The 18,084-nt window shown below is 53.6% G+C and overlaps 1 protein-coding gene across 4 annotated transcripts in view; it reads right to left on the bottom strand.

Annotated features, from left to right (window-relative positions):
* Positions 1-15,720, bottom strand: part of TBC1D23 (TBC1 domain family member 23) — a 67,058-nt gene extending 51,338 nt beyond the window's left edge. For 3 of the 4 annotated variants that reach the window (XM_060172193.1, XM_016194133.2, XM_060172194.1), the window contains exon 1: positions 15,568-15,720. In XM_060172193.1, the coding sequence (XP_060028176.1) occupies positions 15,568-15,620 (53 nt within the window). In that variant the 5' untranslated portion in view covers positions 15,621-15,720. The remainder of the gene's footprint in view (positions 1-15,567) is intronic. The other variant, XM_060172195.1, reaches the window with a different exon arrangement.
* Between the last annotated feature and the right edge of the window lie 2,364 nt (positions 15,721-18,084).

The raw sequence follows: 18,084 nt of genomic DNA, 5'->3' as shown, positions 1-18,084 counted from the left end.
AAGGAGTGCAGCGCACAGCTGAGTCTCTGAATGTGTTCCAGACGTCGTTCAAGGAGTGCAGCGCACAGCTGAGGCTCTGAATGTGTTCCAGACGTCGTTCAAGGAGTGCAGCGCACAGCTGAGGCTCTGAATGTGTTCCAGACGTCGTTCAAGGAGTGCAGCGCACAGCTGAGGCTCTGAATGTGTTCCAGACGTCGTTCAAGGAGTGCAGCGCACAGCTGAGGCTCTGAATGTGTTCCAGACGTCGTTCAAGGAGTGCAGCGCACAGCTGAGGCTCTGAATGTGTTCCAGACGTCGTTCAAGGAGTGCAGCGCACAGCTGAGGCTCTGAATGTGTTCCAGACGTCGTTCAAGGAGTGCAGCGCACAGCTGAGGCTCTGAATGTGTTCCAGACGTCGTTCAAGGAGTGCAGCGCACAGCTGAGGCTCTGAATGTGTTCCAGACGTCGTTCAAGGAGTGCAGCGCACAGCTGAGGCTCTGAATGTGTTCCAGACGTCTTTCAAGGAGTGCAGCGCACAGCTGAGGCTCTGAATCTGTTCCAGACGTCTTTCAAGGAGTGCAGCGCACAGCTGAGGCTCTGAATCTGTTCCAGACGTCTTTCAAGGAGTGCAGCGCACAGCTGAGGCTCTGAATGTGTTCCAGACGTCGTTCAAGGAGTGCAGCGCACAGCTGAGGCTCTGAATGTGTTCCAGACGTCTTTCAAGGAGTGCAGCGCACAGCTGAGGCTCTGAATCTGTTCCAGACGTCGTTCAAGGAGTGCAGCGCACAGCTGAGGCTCTGAATCTGTTCCAGACGTCGTTCAAGGAGTGCAGCGCACAGCTGAGGCTCTGAATCTGTTCCAGACGTCTTTCAAGGAGTGCAGCGCACAGCTGAGGCTCTGAATCTGTTCCAGACGTCGTTCAAGGAGTGCAGCGCACAGCTGAGGCTCTGAATCTGTTCCAGACGTCTTTCAAGGAGTGCAGCGCACAGCTGAGGCTCTGAATCTGTTCCAGACGTCTTTCAAGGAGTGCAGCGCACAGCTGAGGCTCTGAATGTGTTCCAGACGTCTTTCAAGGAGTGCAGCGCACAGCTGAGGCTCTGAATGTGTTCCAGACGTCGTTCAAGGAGTGCAGCGCACAGCTGAGGCTCTGAATGTGTTCCAGACGTCGTTCAAGGAGTGCAGCGCACAGCTGAGGCTCTGAATGTGTTCCAGACGTCGTTCAAGGAGTGCAGCGCACAGCTGAGGCTCTGAATGTGTTCCAGACGTCGTTCAAGGAGTGCAGCGCACAGTTGAGGCTCTGAATGTGTTCCAGACGTCTTTCAAGGAGTGCAGCGCACAGCTGAGGCTCTGAATGTGTTCCAGACGTCGTTCAAGGAGTGCAGCGCACAGCTGAGGCTCTGAATGTGTTCCAGACGTCGTTCAAGGAGTGCAGCGCACAGCTGAGGCTCTGAATGTGTTCCAGACGTCTTTCAAGGAGTGCAGCGCACAGCTGAGGCTCTGAATGTGTTCCAGACGTCGTTCAAGGAGTGCAGCGCACAGCTGAGGCTCTGAATGTGTTCCAGACGTCGTTCAAGGAGTGCAGTGCACAGCTGAGGCTCTGAATGTGTTCCAGACGTCGTTCAAGGAGTGCAGCGCACAGCTGAGGCTCTGAATGTGTTCCAGACGTCGTTCAAGGAGTGCGGCGCACAGCTGAGGCCCTGAATGTGTTCCAGACGTCTTTCAAGGAGTGCAGCGCACAGCTGAGGCTCTGAATGTGACCAGACGTCTTTCAAGGAGTGCAGCGCACAGCTGAGGCTCTGAATGTGACCAGACGTCTTTCAAGGAGTGCAGCGCACAGCTGAGGCTCTGAATCTGTTCCAGACGTCTTTCAAGGAGTGCAGTGCACAGCTGAGGCTCTGATTGTGTTCCAGACGTCTTTCAAGGAGTGCAGCGCACAGCTGAGGCTCTGAATGTGTTCCAGACGTCGTTCAAGGAGTGCAGCGCACAGCTAAGGCTCTGAATGTGACCAGACGTCTTTCAAGGAGTGCAGCGCACAGCTGAGGCTCTGAATGTGTTCCAGACGTCGTTCAAGGAGTGCAGCGCACAGCTGAGGCTCTGAATCTGTTCCAGACGTCTTTCAAGGAGTGCAGCGCACAGCTGAGGCTCTGAATGTGTTCCAGACGTCGTTCAAGGAGTGCAGCGCACAGCTGAGGCTCTGAATGTGTTCCAGACGTCGTTCAAGGAGTGCAGCGCACAGCTGAGGCTCTGAATGTGTTCCAGACGTCTTTCAAGGAGTGCAGCGCACAGCTGAGGCTCTGAATGTGTTCCAGACGTCGTTCAAGGAGTGCAGCGCACAGCTGAGGCTCTGAATGTGTTCCAGACGTCGTTCAAGGAGTGCAGCGCACAGCTGAGGCTCTGAATGTGTTCCAGACGTCGTTCAAGGAGTGCAGCGCACAGCTGAGGCTCTGAATGTGTTCCAGACGTCTTTCAAGGAGTGCAGCGCACAGCTGAGGCTCTGAATGTGTTCCAGACGTCTTTCAAGGAGTGCAGCGCACAGCTGAGGCTCTGAATCTGTTCCAGACGTCTTTCAAGGAGTGCAGCGCACAGCTGAGGCTCTGAATCTGTTCCAGACGTCTTTCAAGGAGTGCAGCGCACAGCTGAGGCTCTGAATGTGTTCCAGACGTCTTTCAAGGAGTGCAGCGCACAGCTGAGGCTCTGAATGTGTTCCAGACGTCGTTCAAGGAGTGCAGCGCACAGCTGAGGCTCTGAATGTGTTCCAGACGTCGTTCAAGGAGTGCAGCGCACAGCTGAGGCTCTGAATGTGTTCCAGACGTCGTTCAAGGAGTGCAGCGCACAGCTGAGGCTCTGAATGTGTTCCAGACGTCGTTCAAGGAGTGCGGCGCACAGCTGAGGCCCTGAATGTGTTCCAGACGTCTTTCAAGGAGTGCAGCGCACAGCTGAGGCTCTGAATGTGACCAGACGTCTTTCAAGGAGTGCAGCGCACAGCTGAGGCTCTGAATGTGACCAGACGTCTTTCAAGGAGTGCAGCGCACAGCTGAGGCTCTGAATGTGTTCCAGACGTCTTTCAAGGAGTGCAGCGCACAGCTGAGGCTCTGAATGTGACCAGACGTCTTTCAAGGAGTGCAGCGCACAGCTGAGGCTCTGAATGTGACCAGACGTCTTTCAAGGAGTGCAGCGCACAGCTGAGGCTCTGAATGTGTTCCAGACGTCGTTCAAGGAGTGCAGCGCACAGCTGAGGCTCTGAATGTGTTCCAGACGTCGTTCAAGGAGTGCAGCGCACAGCTGAGGCTCTGAATGTGTTCCAGACGTCTTTCAAGGAGTGCAGCGCACAGCTGAGGCTCTGAATGTGTTCCAGACGTCGTTCAAGGAGTGCAGCGCACAGCTGAGGCTCTGAATGTGTTCCAGACGTCGTTCAAGGAGTGCAGCGCACAGCTGAGGCTCTGAATGTGTTCCAGACGTCGTTCAAGGAGTGCAGCGCACAGCTGAGGCTCTGAATCTGTTCCAGACGTCTTTCAAGGAGTGCAGCGCACAGCTGAGGCTCTGAATCTGTTCCAGACGTCGTTCAAGGAGTGCAGCGCACAGCTGAGGCTCTGAATGTGTTCCAGACGTCTTTCAAGGAGTGCAGCGCACAGCTGAGGCTCTGAATCTGTTCCAGACGTCGTTCAAGGAGTGCAGCGCACAGCTGAGGCTCTGAATGTGTTCCAGACGTCTTTCAAGGAGTGCAGCGCACAGCTGAGGCTCTGAATCTGTTCCAGACGTCTTTCAAGGAGTGCAGCGCACAGCTGAGGCTCTGAATGTGACCAGACGTCTTTCAAGGAGTGCAGCGCACAGCTGAGGCTCTGAATGTGACCAGACGTCTTTCAAGGAGTGCAGCGCACAGCTGAGGCTCTGAATGTGTTCCAGACGTCGTTCAAGGAGTGCAGCGCACAGCTGAGGCTCTGAATGTGTTCCAGACGTCGTTCAAGGAGTGCAGCGCACAGCTGAGGCTCTGAATGTGTTCCAGACGTCGTTCAAGGAGTGCAGCGCACAGCTGAGGCTCTGAATCTGTTCCAGACGTCTTTCAAGGAGTGCAGCGCACAGCTGAGGCTCTGAATCTGTTCCAGACGTCGTTCAAGGAGTGCAGCGCACAGCTGAGGCTCTGAATGTGTTCCAGACGTCTTTCAAGGAGTGCAGCGCACAGCTGAGGCTCTGAATCTGTTCCAGACGTCGTTCAAGGAGTGCAGCGCACAGCTGAGGCTCTGAATGTGTTCCAGACGTCTTTCAAGGAGTGCAGCGCACAGCTGAGGCTCTGAATCTGTTCCAGACGTCTTTCAAGGAGTGCAGCGCACAGCTGAGGCTCTGAATGTGTTCCAGACGTCTTTCAAGGAGTGCAGCGCACAGCTGAGGCTCTGAATGTGTTCCAGACGTCGTTCAAGGAGTGCAGCGCACAGCTGAGGCTCTGAATGTGTTCCAGACGTCGTTCAAGGAGTGCAGCGCACAGCTGAGGCTCTGAATGTGTTCCAGACGTCGTTCAAGGAGTGCAGCGCACAGCTGAGGCTCTGAATGTGTTCCAGACGTCGTTCAAGGAGTGCAGCGCACAGTTGAGGCTCTGAATGTGTTCCAGACGTCTTTCAAGGAGTGCAGCGCACAGCTGAGGCTCTGAATGTGTTCCAGACGTCGTTCAAGGAGTGCAGCGCACAGCTGAGGCTCTGAATGTGTTCCAGACGTCGTTCAAGGAGTGCAGCGCACAGCTGAGGCTCTGAATGTGTTCCAGACGTCTTTCAAGGAGTGCAGCGCACAGCTGAGGCTCTGAATGTGTTCCAGACGTCGTTCAAGGAGTGCAGTGCACAGCTGAGGCTCTGAATGTGTTCCAGACGTCGTTCAAGGAGTGCAGCGCACAGCTGAGGCTCTGAATGTGTTCCAGACGTCGTTCAAGGAGTGCGGCGCACAGCTGAGGCCCTGAATGTGTTCCAGACGTCTTTCAAGGAGTGCAGCGCACAGCTGAGGCTCTGAATGTGACCAGACGTCTTTCAAGGAGTGCAGCGCACAGCTGAGGCTCTGAATGTGACCAGACGTCTTTCAAGGAGTGCAGCGCACAGCTGAGGCTCTGAATCTGTTCCAGACGTCTTTCAAGGAGTGCAGTGCACAGCTGAGGCTCTGATTGTGTTCCAGACGTCTTTCAAGGAGTGCAGCGCACAGCTGAGGCTCTGAATGTGTTCCAGACGTCGTTCAAGGAGTGCAGCGCACAGCTAAGGCTCTGAATGTGACCAGACGTCTTTCAAGGAGTGCAGCGCACAGCTGAGGCTCTGAATGTGTTCCAGACGTCGTTCAAGGAGTGCAGCGCACAGCTGAGGCTCTGAATCTGTTCCAGACGTCTTTCAAGGAGTGCAGCGCACAGCTGAGGCTCTGAATGTGTTCCAGACGTCGTTCAAGGAGTGCAGCGCACAGCTGAGGCTCTGAATGTGTTCCAGACGTCGTTCAAGGAGTGCAGCGCACAGCTGAGGCTCTGAATGTGTTCCAGACGTCTTTCAAGGAGTGCAGCGCACAGCTGAGGCTCTGAATGTGTTCCAGACGTCGTTCAAGGAGTGCAGCGCACAGCTGAGGCTCTGAATGTGTTCCAGACGTCGTTCAAGGAGTGCAGCGCACAGCTGAGGCTCTGAATGTGTTCCAGACGTCGTTCAAGGAGTGCAGCGCACAGCTGAGGCTCTGAATGTGTTCCAGACGTCGTTCAAGGAGTGCAGCGCACAGCTGAGGCTCTGAATCTGTTCCAGACGTCTTTCAAGGAGTGCAGCGCACAGCTGAGGCTCTGAATGTGTTCCAGACGTCTTTCAAGGAGTGCAGCGCACAGCTGAGGCTCTGAATCTGTTCCAGACGTCGTTCAAGGAGTGCAGCGCACAGCTGAGGCTCTGAATCTGTTCCAGACGTCTTTCAAGGAGTGCAGCGCACAGCTGAGGCTCTGAATGTGTTCCAGACGTCTTTCAAGGAGTGCAGCGCACAGCTGAGGCTCTGAATCTGTTCCAGACGTCGTTCAAGGAGTGCAGCGCACAGCTGAGGCTCTGAATGTGTTCCAGACGTCGTTCAAGGAGTGCAGCGCACAGCTGAGGCTCTGAATGTGTTCCAGACGTCGTTCAAGGAGTGCAGCGCACAGCTGAGGCTCTGAATGTGTTCCAGACGTCGTTCAAGGAGTGCGGCGCACAGCTGAGGCTCTGAATGTGTTCCAGACGTCGTTCAAGGAGTGCGGCGCACAGCTGAGGCCCTGAATGTGTTCCAGTCGTCTTTCAAGGAGTGCAGCGCACAGCTGAGGCTCTGAATGTGACCAGACGTCTTTCAAGGAGTGCAGCGCACAGCTGAGGCTCTGAATGTGACCAGACGTCGTTCAAGGAGTGCAGCGCACAACTGAGGCTCTGAATGTGTTCCAGACGTCGTTCAAGGAGTGCAGCGCACAGCTGAGGCTCTGAATGTGTTCCAGACGTCGTTCAAGGAGTGCAGCGCACAGCTGAGGCTCTGAATGTGTTCCAGACGTCTTTCAAGGAGTGCAGCGCACAGCTGAGGCTCTGAATGTGTTCCAGACGTCGTTCAAGGAGTGCAGCGCACAGCTGAGGCTCTGAATCTGTTCCAGACGTCTTTCAAGGAGTGCAGCGCACAGCTGAGGCTCTGAATCTGTTCCAGACGTCTTTCAAGGAGTGCAGCGCACAGCTGAGGCTCTGAATGTGTTCCAGACGTCTTTCAAGGAGTGCAGCGCACAGCTGAGGCTCTGAATGTGTTCCAGACATCGTTCAAGGAGTGCAGCGCACAGCTGAGGCTCTGAATGTGTTCCAGACGTCGTTCAAGGAGTGCAGCGCACAGCTGAGGCTCTGAATGTGACCAGACGTCTTTCAAGGAGTGCAGTGCACAGCTGAGGCTCTGAATGTGTTCCAGACGTCGTTCAAGGAGTGCAGCGCACAGCTGAGGCTCTGAATGTGTTCCAGACGTCGTTCAAGGAGTGCAGCGCACAGCTGAGGCTCTGAATGTGTTCCAGACGTCGTTCAAGGAGTGCAGCGCACAGCTGAGGCTCTGAATGTGTTCCAGACGTCGTTCAAGGAGTGCAGCGCACAGCTGAGGCTCTGAATCTGTTCCAGACGTCTTTCAAGGAGTGCAGCGCACAGCTGAGGCTCTGAATGTGTTCCAGACGTCTTTCAAGGAGTGCAGCGCACAGCTGAGGCTCTGAATGTGTTCCAGACGTCGTTCAAGGAGTGCAGCGCACAGCTGCTTGAATGTGACCAGAATCTAGTTGCTACTTGCTGGGTGGTGCTTTGCTAAACACTACTTTGCTTTCAAAAGCATCAGAGAGGGTGTTAGTATTTTTAATATCTATTTATTTATTTTCCCTGTTGTTGCCCTTGTTTTCTTATTGTTGTAGTTATTGTTGTTGTTACTGATGTCGTTGTTGTTGGATAGGACAGAGAGAAATGGAGAGGGGAGGGGAAGACAGAGAGGGGGAGAGAAAGACAGACACCTGCAGACCTGCTTCACCGCTTGGGAAGCGACTCCCCTGCAGGTGGGGAGCCGGGGGCTCAAACCGGGATCCTCACGCCGGTCCCTGCGCTTTTCGTCACGTGCACTTAGCCTGCTGCGCTCTCGCCGGTCTCCCAGGGTGCTAGCTTTTACCTGACAGCAACCAGAGTGCACCTTTCACCATAATTATTAGAATTACTTTGGCAAGCACAGTAGATCAGCTCTGTAGAGGAGCCATCTACCTGCAAGCCGGCCCGTGTGACGGCAGTTTACCTGAGCGCTTCACAACCATGTGGGCCGTCCTCTACAACGGCCTGGAGAGAGGAGGCTCTTACACTCTCTGCAATACGTTTCCTAAGCTTGCAAACAACAATTACTAACTCGAACCTCTAACCTACCTATAGAAGTAAAAGCCCAGACGGGAGCTCTTGCTCAAGAACTAAAAATAGAATGTGGGGCGGGAGGTGGTGCAATGCACCCCACTAAATGCACAAGGACCCAGAGCCCCACCCCACCTATAGGAGGAGCTTCACAGCAGTGAAGTAGGGCTGCAGCTAGCTGTCTCCCCTCCCACCTCGATGTCTTTACCCAAAAAACAGAATAAGAAAACAATAAATAAAAATAAAAACTGAATCATGTCTAATACATTAATATAAACAGTATAAATGAAATAAATCTTCTGATTTTCTTTTTTTGAAAATATTTATTTATTCCCTTTTGTTGCCCTTGTTTTATTGTTATAGTTGGCTAGGACAGACACATGGAGAGAGATGGGGAAGACAGAGAGGGGGAGAGAAAGACAGACACCTGCAGACCTGCTTCGCCGCCTGTGAAGCGACTCCCCTGCAGGTGGGCAGCCGGAGGCTCAAACCGGGACCCTTATGCCGGTCCCTGCGCTTCTAGCCATGTGTGCTTAACCCGCTGCGCCACCGCCCAACTCCCTATCTTCTAAATTTCTAACCTTTACCCCATAACTGTAACTTACACAACCAAGCAATGTCCATGTAATACCCCCAGTTGAAACCCTAAGGCTCATTTCTCTTCATTTTTTCTAAGGTGATATATAGCATCTCCCAATCTCAAGTGGCCAATATAATTCTTAGTCAGCAAGTTCCATTTTCTTCCATATGAATCACTTCTTTATTGATGATGTGACGTGATCAAATAGTGAAACTGCAATCCTCACTCCTTAAGGGACATGTAAAACTCTCCTATGCTGATGCAAAGCTTTCAAAAAGAATCCATTCTTGTCACAGTGATTCCGCATATGTCTCAAATTAGTAACTCCAGCTTCTTTATAGGACCTAGACTTCCACAAGTCTAGGAGAAGTCCCACAGTGACTTGAGAAGCCCGGCACAAATACGAAGCCAGTACCGCACGATGTGCTCAAGTTCATGACACCCAGTGGTGGCGCACAACCACGTCAAAAACAAAGCTTGGATCGGGGATAGACCAATGCTGCAATCTCTCTCTCTCTTTTATCTTACAAAATCACAAGTCATCAGGGTTATAAACCCACACCATTCCCATCACCGGAGTCCTGAATCGTCAGTGTTCCCACCGCAAGCGCAATAACCCCCAGGATGCAGTCACGGGCCAGTCACCCTCCCTACAGCCAGGCGGCCACTTTTACATCGTCGCCCATCCCCTTCCTTGCTCTCTCTCTCTCTCTCTCTCTCGTGCGCGCGCTATCTAGAGGAAGTGGGGGTTCGTGCGGCGGAACCGGGTAGGCACCACACCCCAGCATAACCCAGGTGACGAATTTTTAAATTAAAGTTACAGCTTTTATTAGGTTCTAAAATTCATGCCAGACTTTCACAAGACCTTCTCCATGCCTGTGGGGTTGCCCTGGCTGCAATCTCAGAGAGCGGAAGAGTGGCAGTAGTGCTGGCGGCACTGTCTCCCAGGACCGTGACCATGACGGGCTGAGGGGAAGCAGCGACAGCTGTCCACACCGCGGACGGACAGACGGATGGCAACCCCTGAGGCACCCAGGGCCCCGCATCCTCACCACTGCTGAGTGCTCTGGGCAAAAAGGAAAGAAAACACACACACTCACATACACACTCACACACACACACACAGACTCACACACACACACTCACATACACACACACTCACACACACTCATACACACACACACTCACATACACACACACTCACACACACACACACTCACACACACACACACTCACACACACACACTCATACACACACACACTCACACACACACACACACACACACACACAGACTCACACACACACACTCACACACACTCACACTCACACACACACTCACTCACACACTCACACACACTCACACACACACACTCACACACAGGCTCACACACACACACACTCACACACACACACACACACACTCACACACACACACTCACACACACTCACACACACACCCCTGCCACCCCCTAAGACAGTCCAAGTGCTGGGGCGTCGGGCCCTTCAGAGAGGCCCCAGCACCATGTAGGAGGCCACACAGCAGCAAGATGTGTGTTTCTCTCCGAGATCCCAGGTACCATCATCTAGATTCTAGATCAGCGTGACCAGACTGAGGCCCAGGAGGCTGCAGAGTCAGTGAGTCTGAAACCTGCATCCAAAAACTAACTAACTAACTAACTAACTAACTAACTAACTAACTAAATCTGCTGGCTCAGACCTGCCTGCTACCAAGATCCCTAGACAATCCCAACGCACATTTACACTTGCAGCGCGATCGCCAGGCTGCAGGGCGCTAGGACCCGGCTTCAGCCCTGGTCCCCGTCTGCAGGGGGAGGCTTCACGAGGGGTGAAGCAGGGCTGCAGGAGTCTCTCTTCCTTTCTAACTCCTCACAACCCTCTCAATTTTTCTGTCTCTACTCAAATGAATAAAGTATTAATTTTTTCAAGCACGTAACTGAAAACTAGCAAATAAATGAAAGCGACATTCTGCACTTTAAGATATCCAGGTCCCATTCTAAACTTTTCTTCTTTCTTTTTTTTTTTTTTTTGCAAATGCATACACAATTTTAACAAGTTCAACTACTGAGTCTCACTGACTGGAAAAAAACTAAAAGATACTACTGGAAAAATGAAAACAGGAGGACGGGGTAGATAGCACAATGGTTATGCAAATGGATTCTCATGCCTGAGACTCTAAGGTCCCAGGTTCAATCCCTCAGACCAGACCATCATAAGGCAGAGCTGAGCAGTGATCTAGTAAAATAAATAAATAAATAAAATAAAATACCAAAAAATGAAAACAGGAAGACTTACAATAAAAGCAATGCTGTCGTGAGAATCTCAGAGAGCACCAAATCTCCCTTATCCACTTCTTCTTCTAGCGTTTGCCCCCCTTATCCACTGAAGAGGCTGTAAAGCTTCCACTGTCCCAGAAACATGACAGTGATACATGCCAGCTAAGTGTGCCTCCTCTGACTAGACCGGCTCTCTTTTTTAAATAATCTCTTTTTAGTATCATCTTTATGTATTGGACAGAGACAGCCAGAAATCAAGAGGAAGGGGGAGCTACAGAGGGAGAGAGACAGAGAGACACTTGCAGCCCTGCTTCACCACTCGAAAAGCTTTCCCCCTGCAGGTGGGGAGTGTGGGGGCTTGAACCCGGGTCCCTGTGCACTGGAACACGGGGGCTTGACCAGGCGCACCCCCACGTGGCCCCCTGGACCACAGATTTCTTAAGGACAGGAACCTAGTTTGATTGTTACAAACTTCTAAAGTGAATGACCCTAAAAGTCATTTAAGCTTTCTTAATGAGTCTAGTGACATTTGTAACAAGTTTCAAAAAAAAAAGTCCCATGTGTAACAATTAAAAATAAAAATGTGTCAAAGAGTGAAGCTTCTTCATTCTATAAAAACTCATTCACCAAGCGCTCTAAGATCAGAGAATCTACGACTCTGTCGCAGTTTGCTTCTGCTGGACCAGTGGGTGGAGTGGACAGAGGAAAAAGAGAGACTGGAGACGTGCAGGAGAGTAGAAACACTTCAGGATCCATCCCTGAAAAGAAAGACAGCAAAAGCGGAAAGTCCTCGCAAAGAAGAAAGCAAACGCTTCCTTACCGACAGCCGCTGCCCGCTCTGTGCCGAGACCGGCGTTCCCAGAAGCGCCGTCCCGCGAGGCCCACCGTCACCACCGTCACCTGATGAGAGTTCCTAACCTCCCCAGCACCCTTCCAAACAGTAGATTTCATGAAGTTTTAGTCATTTCTGTCCAAAATAGCCACGAGTTTGGTTTTCTAGACTGTTTCTTCGTTTATGCTACTGTTCCATTCAGTGGCTATGTAACTTTTATTTTAGCTTAAGTATTTATTAATTTATCTATCAATGAAAGAGATACAGGGTGGGGGTGGGGAGGGCCAAGCGTCACTCTGGCCCGTGCCATGTGGGGGCCAGACTCAGACCCCCTGCTCCAGGGTCCAGCAGCTCATCACCATGTGCTGTCTCCTGGGTCATTAATGTAACTTTTGAAATGTGGCTAGACCACACTGAGAGAGCGGTGCAGATGAACTTTGAAGACTAGGTACAAAAAAGTAAAACCAAATGGATTTTAAACATTGACTACATGTTAAAATAATGTTTCAGGTCTATCTGATCAAGTAAAATAAAGCTAACTCCATCTGTTTCTTTTAGGTTTTTAGCTAACATATACGATTTACATGATTCTACGTGACAGTCCTGATCTAGTTCTGTCGAGCAGTCTTGACCTAGATCCAGCTAACTCTTCAGGGCCTAATTCCAGCGTCTCTATCTTCATGCAGCTCTCCTCAAAATTCCAAGTGTAAGTGGTTTCTGCTCCCTTGAGACTCTCAGAACCTCTTTTTTAAAAAATATTTATTTTTATTTATTTTCCCTTTTGTTGCCCTTGTTGTTTTTTATTGTTGTAGTTATTGTTGTTGTTGATGTCATCCTTCTTAGGACAGAGAGACATGGAGAGAGGAGGGGAAGACAGAGAGGGGGAGAGAAAGACAGACACCTGCAGACCTGCTTCACCGCCTGTGAAGCGACTCCCCTGCAGGTGGGGAGCCGGGGGCTCATACCGGGACCCTTACGCCGGTCCCTGCGCTTGGCGCCACCTGCGCTTATCCTGCTGCGCCACCGCCCGACTCCCTCTCAGAACCTTTTTATTCACATCCCCAGAGAACTGAATACATTTTACTTTGTTACTGAGTGTAACTGTCCAAGTTCCCTGACTCCAATATAAGCCAGAGAAAAGAAACTGCATCTAGGTGATAAGTTTTCCTCCTACAAGTTAAAAACAAATAAACGAAAAACCAAACCCCACACTAGGGTGTACAGCTGAGAACGCCGCCCCCCCCCCGCCCCCCGGTTTCTGCCCACAGCACCACTCAGCTTTCGCTGCTGGAACCTGGGCACTAGGCGGCACAGTCCAGACTCTGATTTCCCGGTGGCGGGTGGGATTCTCTAGCCCTTTCAAAAAATTCCACTTCTCCCCCTCAGGGTTTAAAGTCCTTATTTACAAACGCCCCAATTATTTCTACGCAAAGAGCTGGTGACTAGTACACATATAATATGGTGAAGCAAAGTCTGTATACAGCCGTCTAACACACTTAAATCAACTCTCTGTAAAGAGTCAGCAGGCCTCTAAAAGTCCCCCCCCCTTTTTCTTATGATGTTGTCCCTACACATGCATCGTGAAGATTAGTCATTCCATTACAAAAAATAGGAACCTTTCTCAAAGATCAACAACTCTGGGTGAATACATTCTATCAGAGAATATATAGAAATATATATATTAGTGGTCGTCCCCACAGATGGAGCATAAAGCAGGTTTGATGAACACAAAGGTCTGGGAGCTGCAGGCGGGGCTCCAGATCACAGTGTCCGGAGCTGTGAAGGCTGGACGGTGAGGCGGCGTGTGGAAGGGCCAGACGGTCTGTGTGAAAGAGGCGAGTGCGGGGACTCCTGGAGCAGGAAGTGAGAAGGAAGCTGGGTGCACAGACTCCTCACTGCTTCCCACCCCAGACTCCTGTTCTCACCTGCTCTGTTCCTGCTTCGTGGTTCCTCTTCATTAGTCATTTCTGACTTTACATTTTACCACTTTTCAGCCACCAAGTTGTAGATTCTACCCTGATGCCACCCTGACCTCCCCGGGCAGACGCCCTCACCATGTGTCCTGCAGCCTCCCCTCCCCAGAGCCCTGCCCCACTAGGGACAGACAGACACAGGCTGGGGGTGTGGATCCACCTGCCAACACCCATGTCCAGCGGAGAAGCAATGACAGAAGCCAGAGCTCCCACCTTCTGCTCCCCATAGAGAATCTGGGTCCCTGCTCCCAGAGGGGGAGAAATGTCAGGGGAAGACGCCCAGAGGGCTCTGAACTCCGACTCCACCAGGACCCAGAGAGAGAAGAGGGGGAAAGGAAGTACAGTTTGAAGGAGTGACAAGTGTAGGTGTGACTTGGAAAGAAAGACGGGAGCATGAAAAAAACAGGGCAAATATATACAAATAGAGACAGAGAGCCGTAGAAATAATAGGCAACACACATCTTCGACCTTGGGAGAAGCACTGCAGTTTGCAATGGAGGGAGTGCGGACACAGAGCTCTGGCACTGCACCGTGTTATCTCATAATACTGTAAGCCAATATTACGGCACTACTAAAGTTAAATAAACAAAAAAGGAAGGAAAAAAGAAGACTAGAATTTAAAAAAAAAAAATCTCAACTATGTGAACTATGTGGGCGGGATCTTCTCCTAGATGCACCTCCGACCTCTGGGCCCGCGGCACAGGCGTCTGCCGTACTGTAAATGGCCTTTTCTTTAAAGGCACCAGGATGACTCAGAATCAGAATCTCGTCAGCGAAACTTCCTTCCAAAGCAGCCCGCTCTAAGACCCTCGGGCTGACCAGGCTGCAGATGCCGCCATGACGCCACCCTGCCCTCCCTGGGCAGAGCCGTCACCCGTGTGTCCTGGAGCCTCCCCTCCCCAGAGCCCTGCCCCACGAGGGACAGACAGACACAGGCTGGGGGTGTGGGTCCACCTGCCGACACCCATGTCCAGCGGAGAAGCAATGACAGAAGCCAGAACTCCCACCTGCTGCTCCCCATAGAGAATCTGGGTCCCTGCTCCCAGAGGGGGAGACATGTCAGGAAGGTGACCGGAGGGCTCTGAGCCCAACTCCATCAGGGCCCCAGGACCAGGACGCAACAAGACAGACCCGGCCACTTTGGGGGCCGAGAGCGCGCCAACAGCTGTGGCCCGAGGTGGGAGAGCTGCCTAAGGAGAGACGCCATCAGGACGGGAGAGGAGGAGCGGCAGGGGTGAGTGTGGCCCGGGAAGGAAGAGGAGCCGGGGCAGCACAAACTGTACAGACGGACGGCTGTACAGACGGCGGGGAGCGGGGCGCTGTGGGGCGGCCTTGGTCATCGCGATCACAGCGCTGAAAGCCGGCTGCGGAAGAGAAAAGGACAGGGACGGGGCTGGGCGGCGGCACAGAGCGCAGGGACCGGCGTCAGGATCCAGGTTCGAGCCCCGGCTCCCCACCTGCAGGGGAGTCGCTTCCCGGGCGGTGAAGCAGGTCTGCAGGTGTCTGTCTGTCTCTCCCCCTCTCTGTCTTCCCCTCCTCTCTCCATGTCTCTCTGTCCTATCCAACAACAATAAGAAAACAACAAGGGCAATAAAAGGGTAAATATATATGTAAATTAGGCTTGGGAGTCGGGCGGTGGCGCAGCGGGTTGAGCGCAGGTGGCGCAAAGCACAAGGACCGGCATAAGGATCCCGGTTCGAGCCCCCGGCTCCCCGCCTGCAGGGGAGTCGCTTCACAGGCGGTGAAGCAGGTCTGCAGGTGTCTGTCTGTCTCTCCCCCTCTCTGTCTGCCCCTCCTCTCTCCACTTCTCTCCGTCCTGTCCAACAACGACAGCAACAACAACAACAGTAATAATAACCACAACACCGACCGCGACCGCGACGCCCGCGGGGCCGCGCCGAGCTCCTCTGGCCCCGCGTCGCCGGCGAGGGGACCTGGTTCCGGGCAGGACAACCGGCGCTCCCGGGGCGGCGACCGAGCTCAGCAGCGGCCCCGCGGCCTCCTCCCGCCGCCCCGGGCCCGCAGGTGCCGAGAAGGACCCCGGCCGCCACTCACCAGCCGTCGCCGCCCGACGTTGGCAGCAGCAGCACTTCTTCTCCTTCCGCCATTGCTGTTGACGTCCACGTCACTCTGCCGAAAAGCGAGCGGTGTCGTAAAAGAAGGGGGGCGGGGCGGGCCTGGCAAGCCCGGCACTGAATTGCTGCAGTTGAGAAGAAAGACGAGGACGGAAATCGGAGGGACACCACGTCACGCCGTCCGGAGGGTGTGCCGCAGAGCCCAGGAGGACGCGCTGTCCCTGCAAAGACTACATGTCCCAGGAGGCAGCGGGCGCGGGGGCGGGACAGGGGCGGGGCCAGGCTGGGCGGGGGCGGGCAGGGGGCGGGGCTAGCCTGGGCTGGGGCGTGGCTGGGGGCGGGGTCAGGCTGGGCTGGGACGGACAGGGGCGGGGCTAGCCTGGGCTGGGGCGGGGGAAGGGGCTGGAAAGGGGCGGGGTCAGGCGTGGGCTGGGGCGTGGCTGGGGCGGGGTCAGGCGTGGCTGGGACGGGCAGGGGCGGGGCTAGCCGTGGGCTGGGGCGGGGAAAGGGGCGGGGTCAAGCGTGGGCTGGGGTGTGCGGGGGGCGGGGTCAGGCTGGGCTGGGGGCGGGGCTAGCCGTGGGCTGGGGGCGGGGCTGGGGCGGGGCTGGGGCGGGGTCGGGCGCGGGCTGGGGCGGGACTGGGGGCGGGGTCAGCCGTGGGCTGGGCGGGGCTAGGGGCGGGGCTAGGGCGGGGCGTGCCCCACCCGGCAAGCCCGGAGTGTGGATGGTGGCTGGTGCTTCTGCTGCAGCTTCATTCCTGCTGGGAGTCGGACTGTCAGAATTCACAGCCCTCAGTACTGGGACGACGGCGAGGTGGGAATGCACAGGGAGGCAGCAACAGCCATTTATTTTTATGGTTTTCTCTCATATTACTTACATAGTGATTTATATGGCTACAGATGGGTTGGAGTGCGGAGAAACACTATTCCCACCATCCATTCCCCTCTCCCCACCCGGGATCCGAACATCCACCCTCACCCTCAAGCCAGAGCATCAGCCATTTTTAAATCATCTCCTTCTGGAAATACTCAGACTACATAGCGAGAGACAGACGTCATAGAATGGCCGGGGGACAGGTACCCTCATGGCTCAGCGCAGACATCTCCTGCCCGAGGCTCCGGTGTCCCAGGTTCCATCCCCCTCGCCACCAGCAGCCAGAGGGGCCAGAGGGAAAGAGCAGGGTCGCCTCTGTTCAAGGCACGGCCCCAAATGCAGCCCCCTGCGCTGCTCCATCCTCCATGGCTGACACTGTGGCCTGTTGACATCATCATTGTTTTGCCTGAAAGATCCCCACCTTTGATCTCTCTTCTTTCTACCTCCAGATCCCACCGGTTACTGCTAAGGAGTTTCTACCTCCCCCCCCCCCCCCGCTCTTTTCTTTTCTTCACCCCCTTTCCTAGCCATTTCTTTTCTTTTTTCTTTTTTTCTTTTCTTTTTTTTCCCTCCAGGGTTATGGCTGGGCTCGCTGCCTGCACCATGAATCCACCGCTCCTGGAGGCCATTTCCCCCCCTTTTTGTTGCCCTAGTTGTTGCAGCCTCGTTGCGGTTATTATTGCCATTGTTGACGTTGCTTTTGTTGCTGGATAGGACAGAGAGAAATGGAGAGAGGAGGGGAAGACAGAGAGGGGGAGAGAAAGACAGACACCTGCAGACCTGCTTCACCGCCCGTGAAGCGACTCCCCTGCAGGTGGGGAGCCGGGGGCTCGAACCGGGATCCTCGCGCCGGTCCCTGCGCTTGCCATTTCTTTTTCTGACTTGCCACCACTTCCGGTTCTAATACATAAAAGCCTTGTCTCTGATCAATAAAGACACATTGCGTTCGCTCCACGAGTTCCTGGTCTCCTGCGGTGCTGAGTAAGCAGCAGCCCAGCGTCGCAGGTTCCAACACCTGCAAGTCGCATGTGGGCCGCTGCAGGGCACAAGCTGGAGCCCCGCCACCTGCAGGGACCTCGGGCTATGCAGCAGCGCCAGACCTGTTTCTCTCTCCGCTCTCCCTTTCTGCCTCTCCAGCTCTCCCTTCCCTCTCAACTTCTCTGGTCTCTATCCAAAATAGATAAATAGCCATAAAATAGAAATACAAGGTTAAAAGCAAGCCGAAATGAGTTTATTTAGGAATAGCAGGGTTGTAATTTGGGGTACAGATGTAGGAAGGAACCTGAAACGTCCCTAAGGAGGGTTAGTAATGGGGAAGGTGGATTCTTACTGAGGGTGGAAAAGATATGGTAACAGTCACATGACATCCACAAGGATAAATGGACAGGTGGGTGAGGGCCAGGTGGTGGCGCACCTGGTTGAGCGCACGTTACAGTGCACCAAGGACCCAGGTTCAAGCTCCCGGTCCCCACCTGCAGGGGAAAAGCTTTGCAAGTGGTGAAGCAGAGCTGCAGGTGTCTCTCCCCTCCCTCAATTTCTTTCTGTCTCTATCCAAAATAAATAAAGACTTAAAAAGCAGATAAATAGCCAGGTGGAGACAGTTCATAAAGAAAAAGCCAGTGTA

Source organism: Erinaceus europaeus, chromosome 14 (genome assembly GCF_950295315.1).
Source record: "Erinaceus europaeus chromosome 14, mEriEur2.1, whole genome shotgun sequence".
Taxonomy (NCBI): domain Eukaryota; kingdom Metazoa; phylum Chordata; class Mammalia; order Eulipotyphla; family Erinaceidae; genus Erinaceus; species Erinaceus europaeus.
The sequence above is the reverse complement of the archived record's forward strand: the minus strand, read 5'-3'. Positions and strand labels throughout refer to the sequence as shown.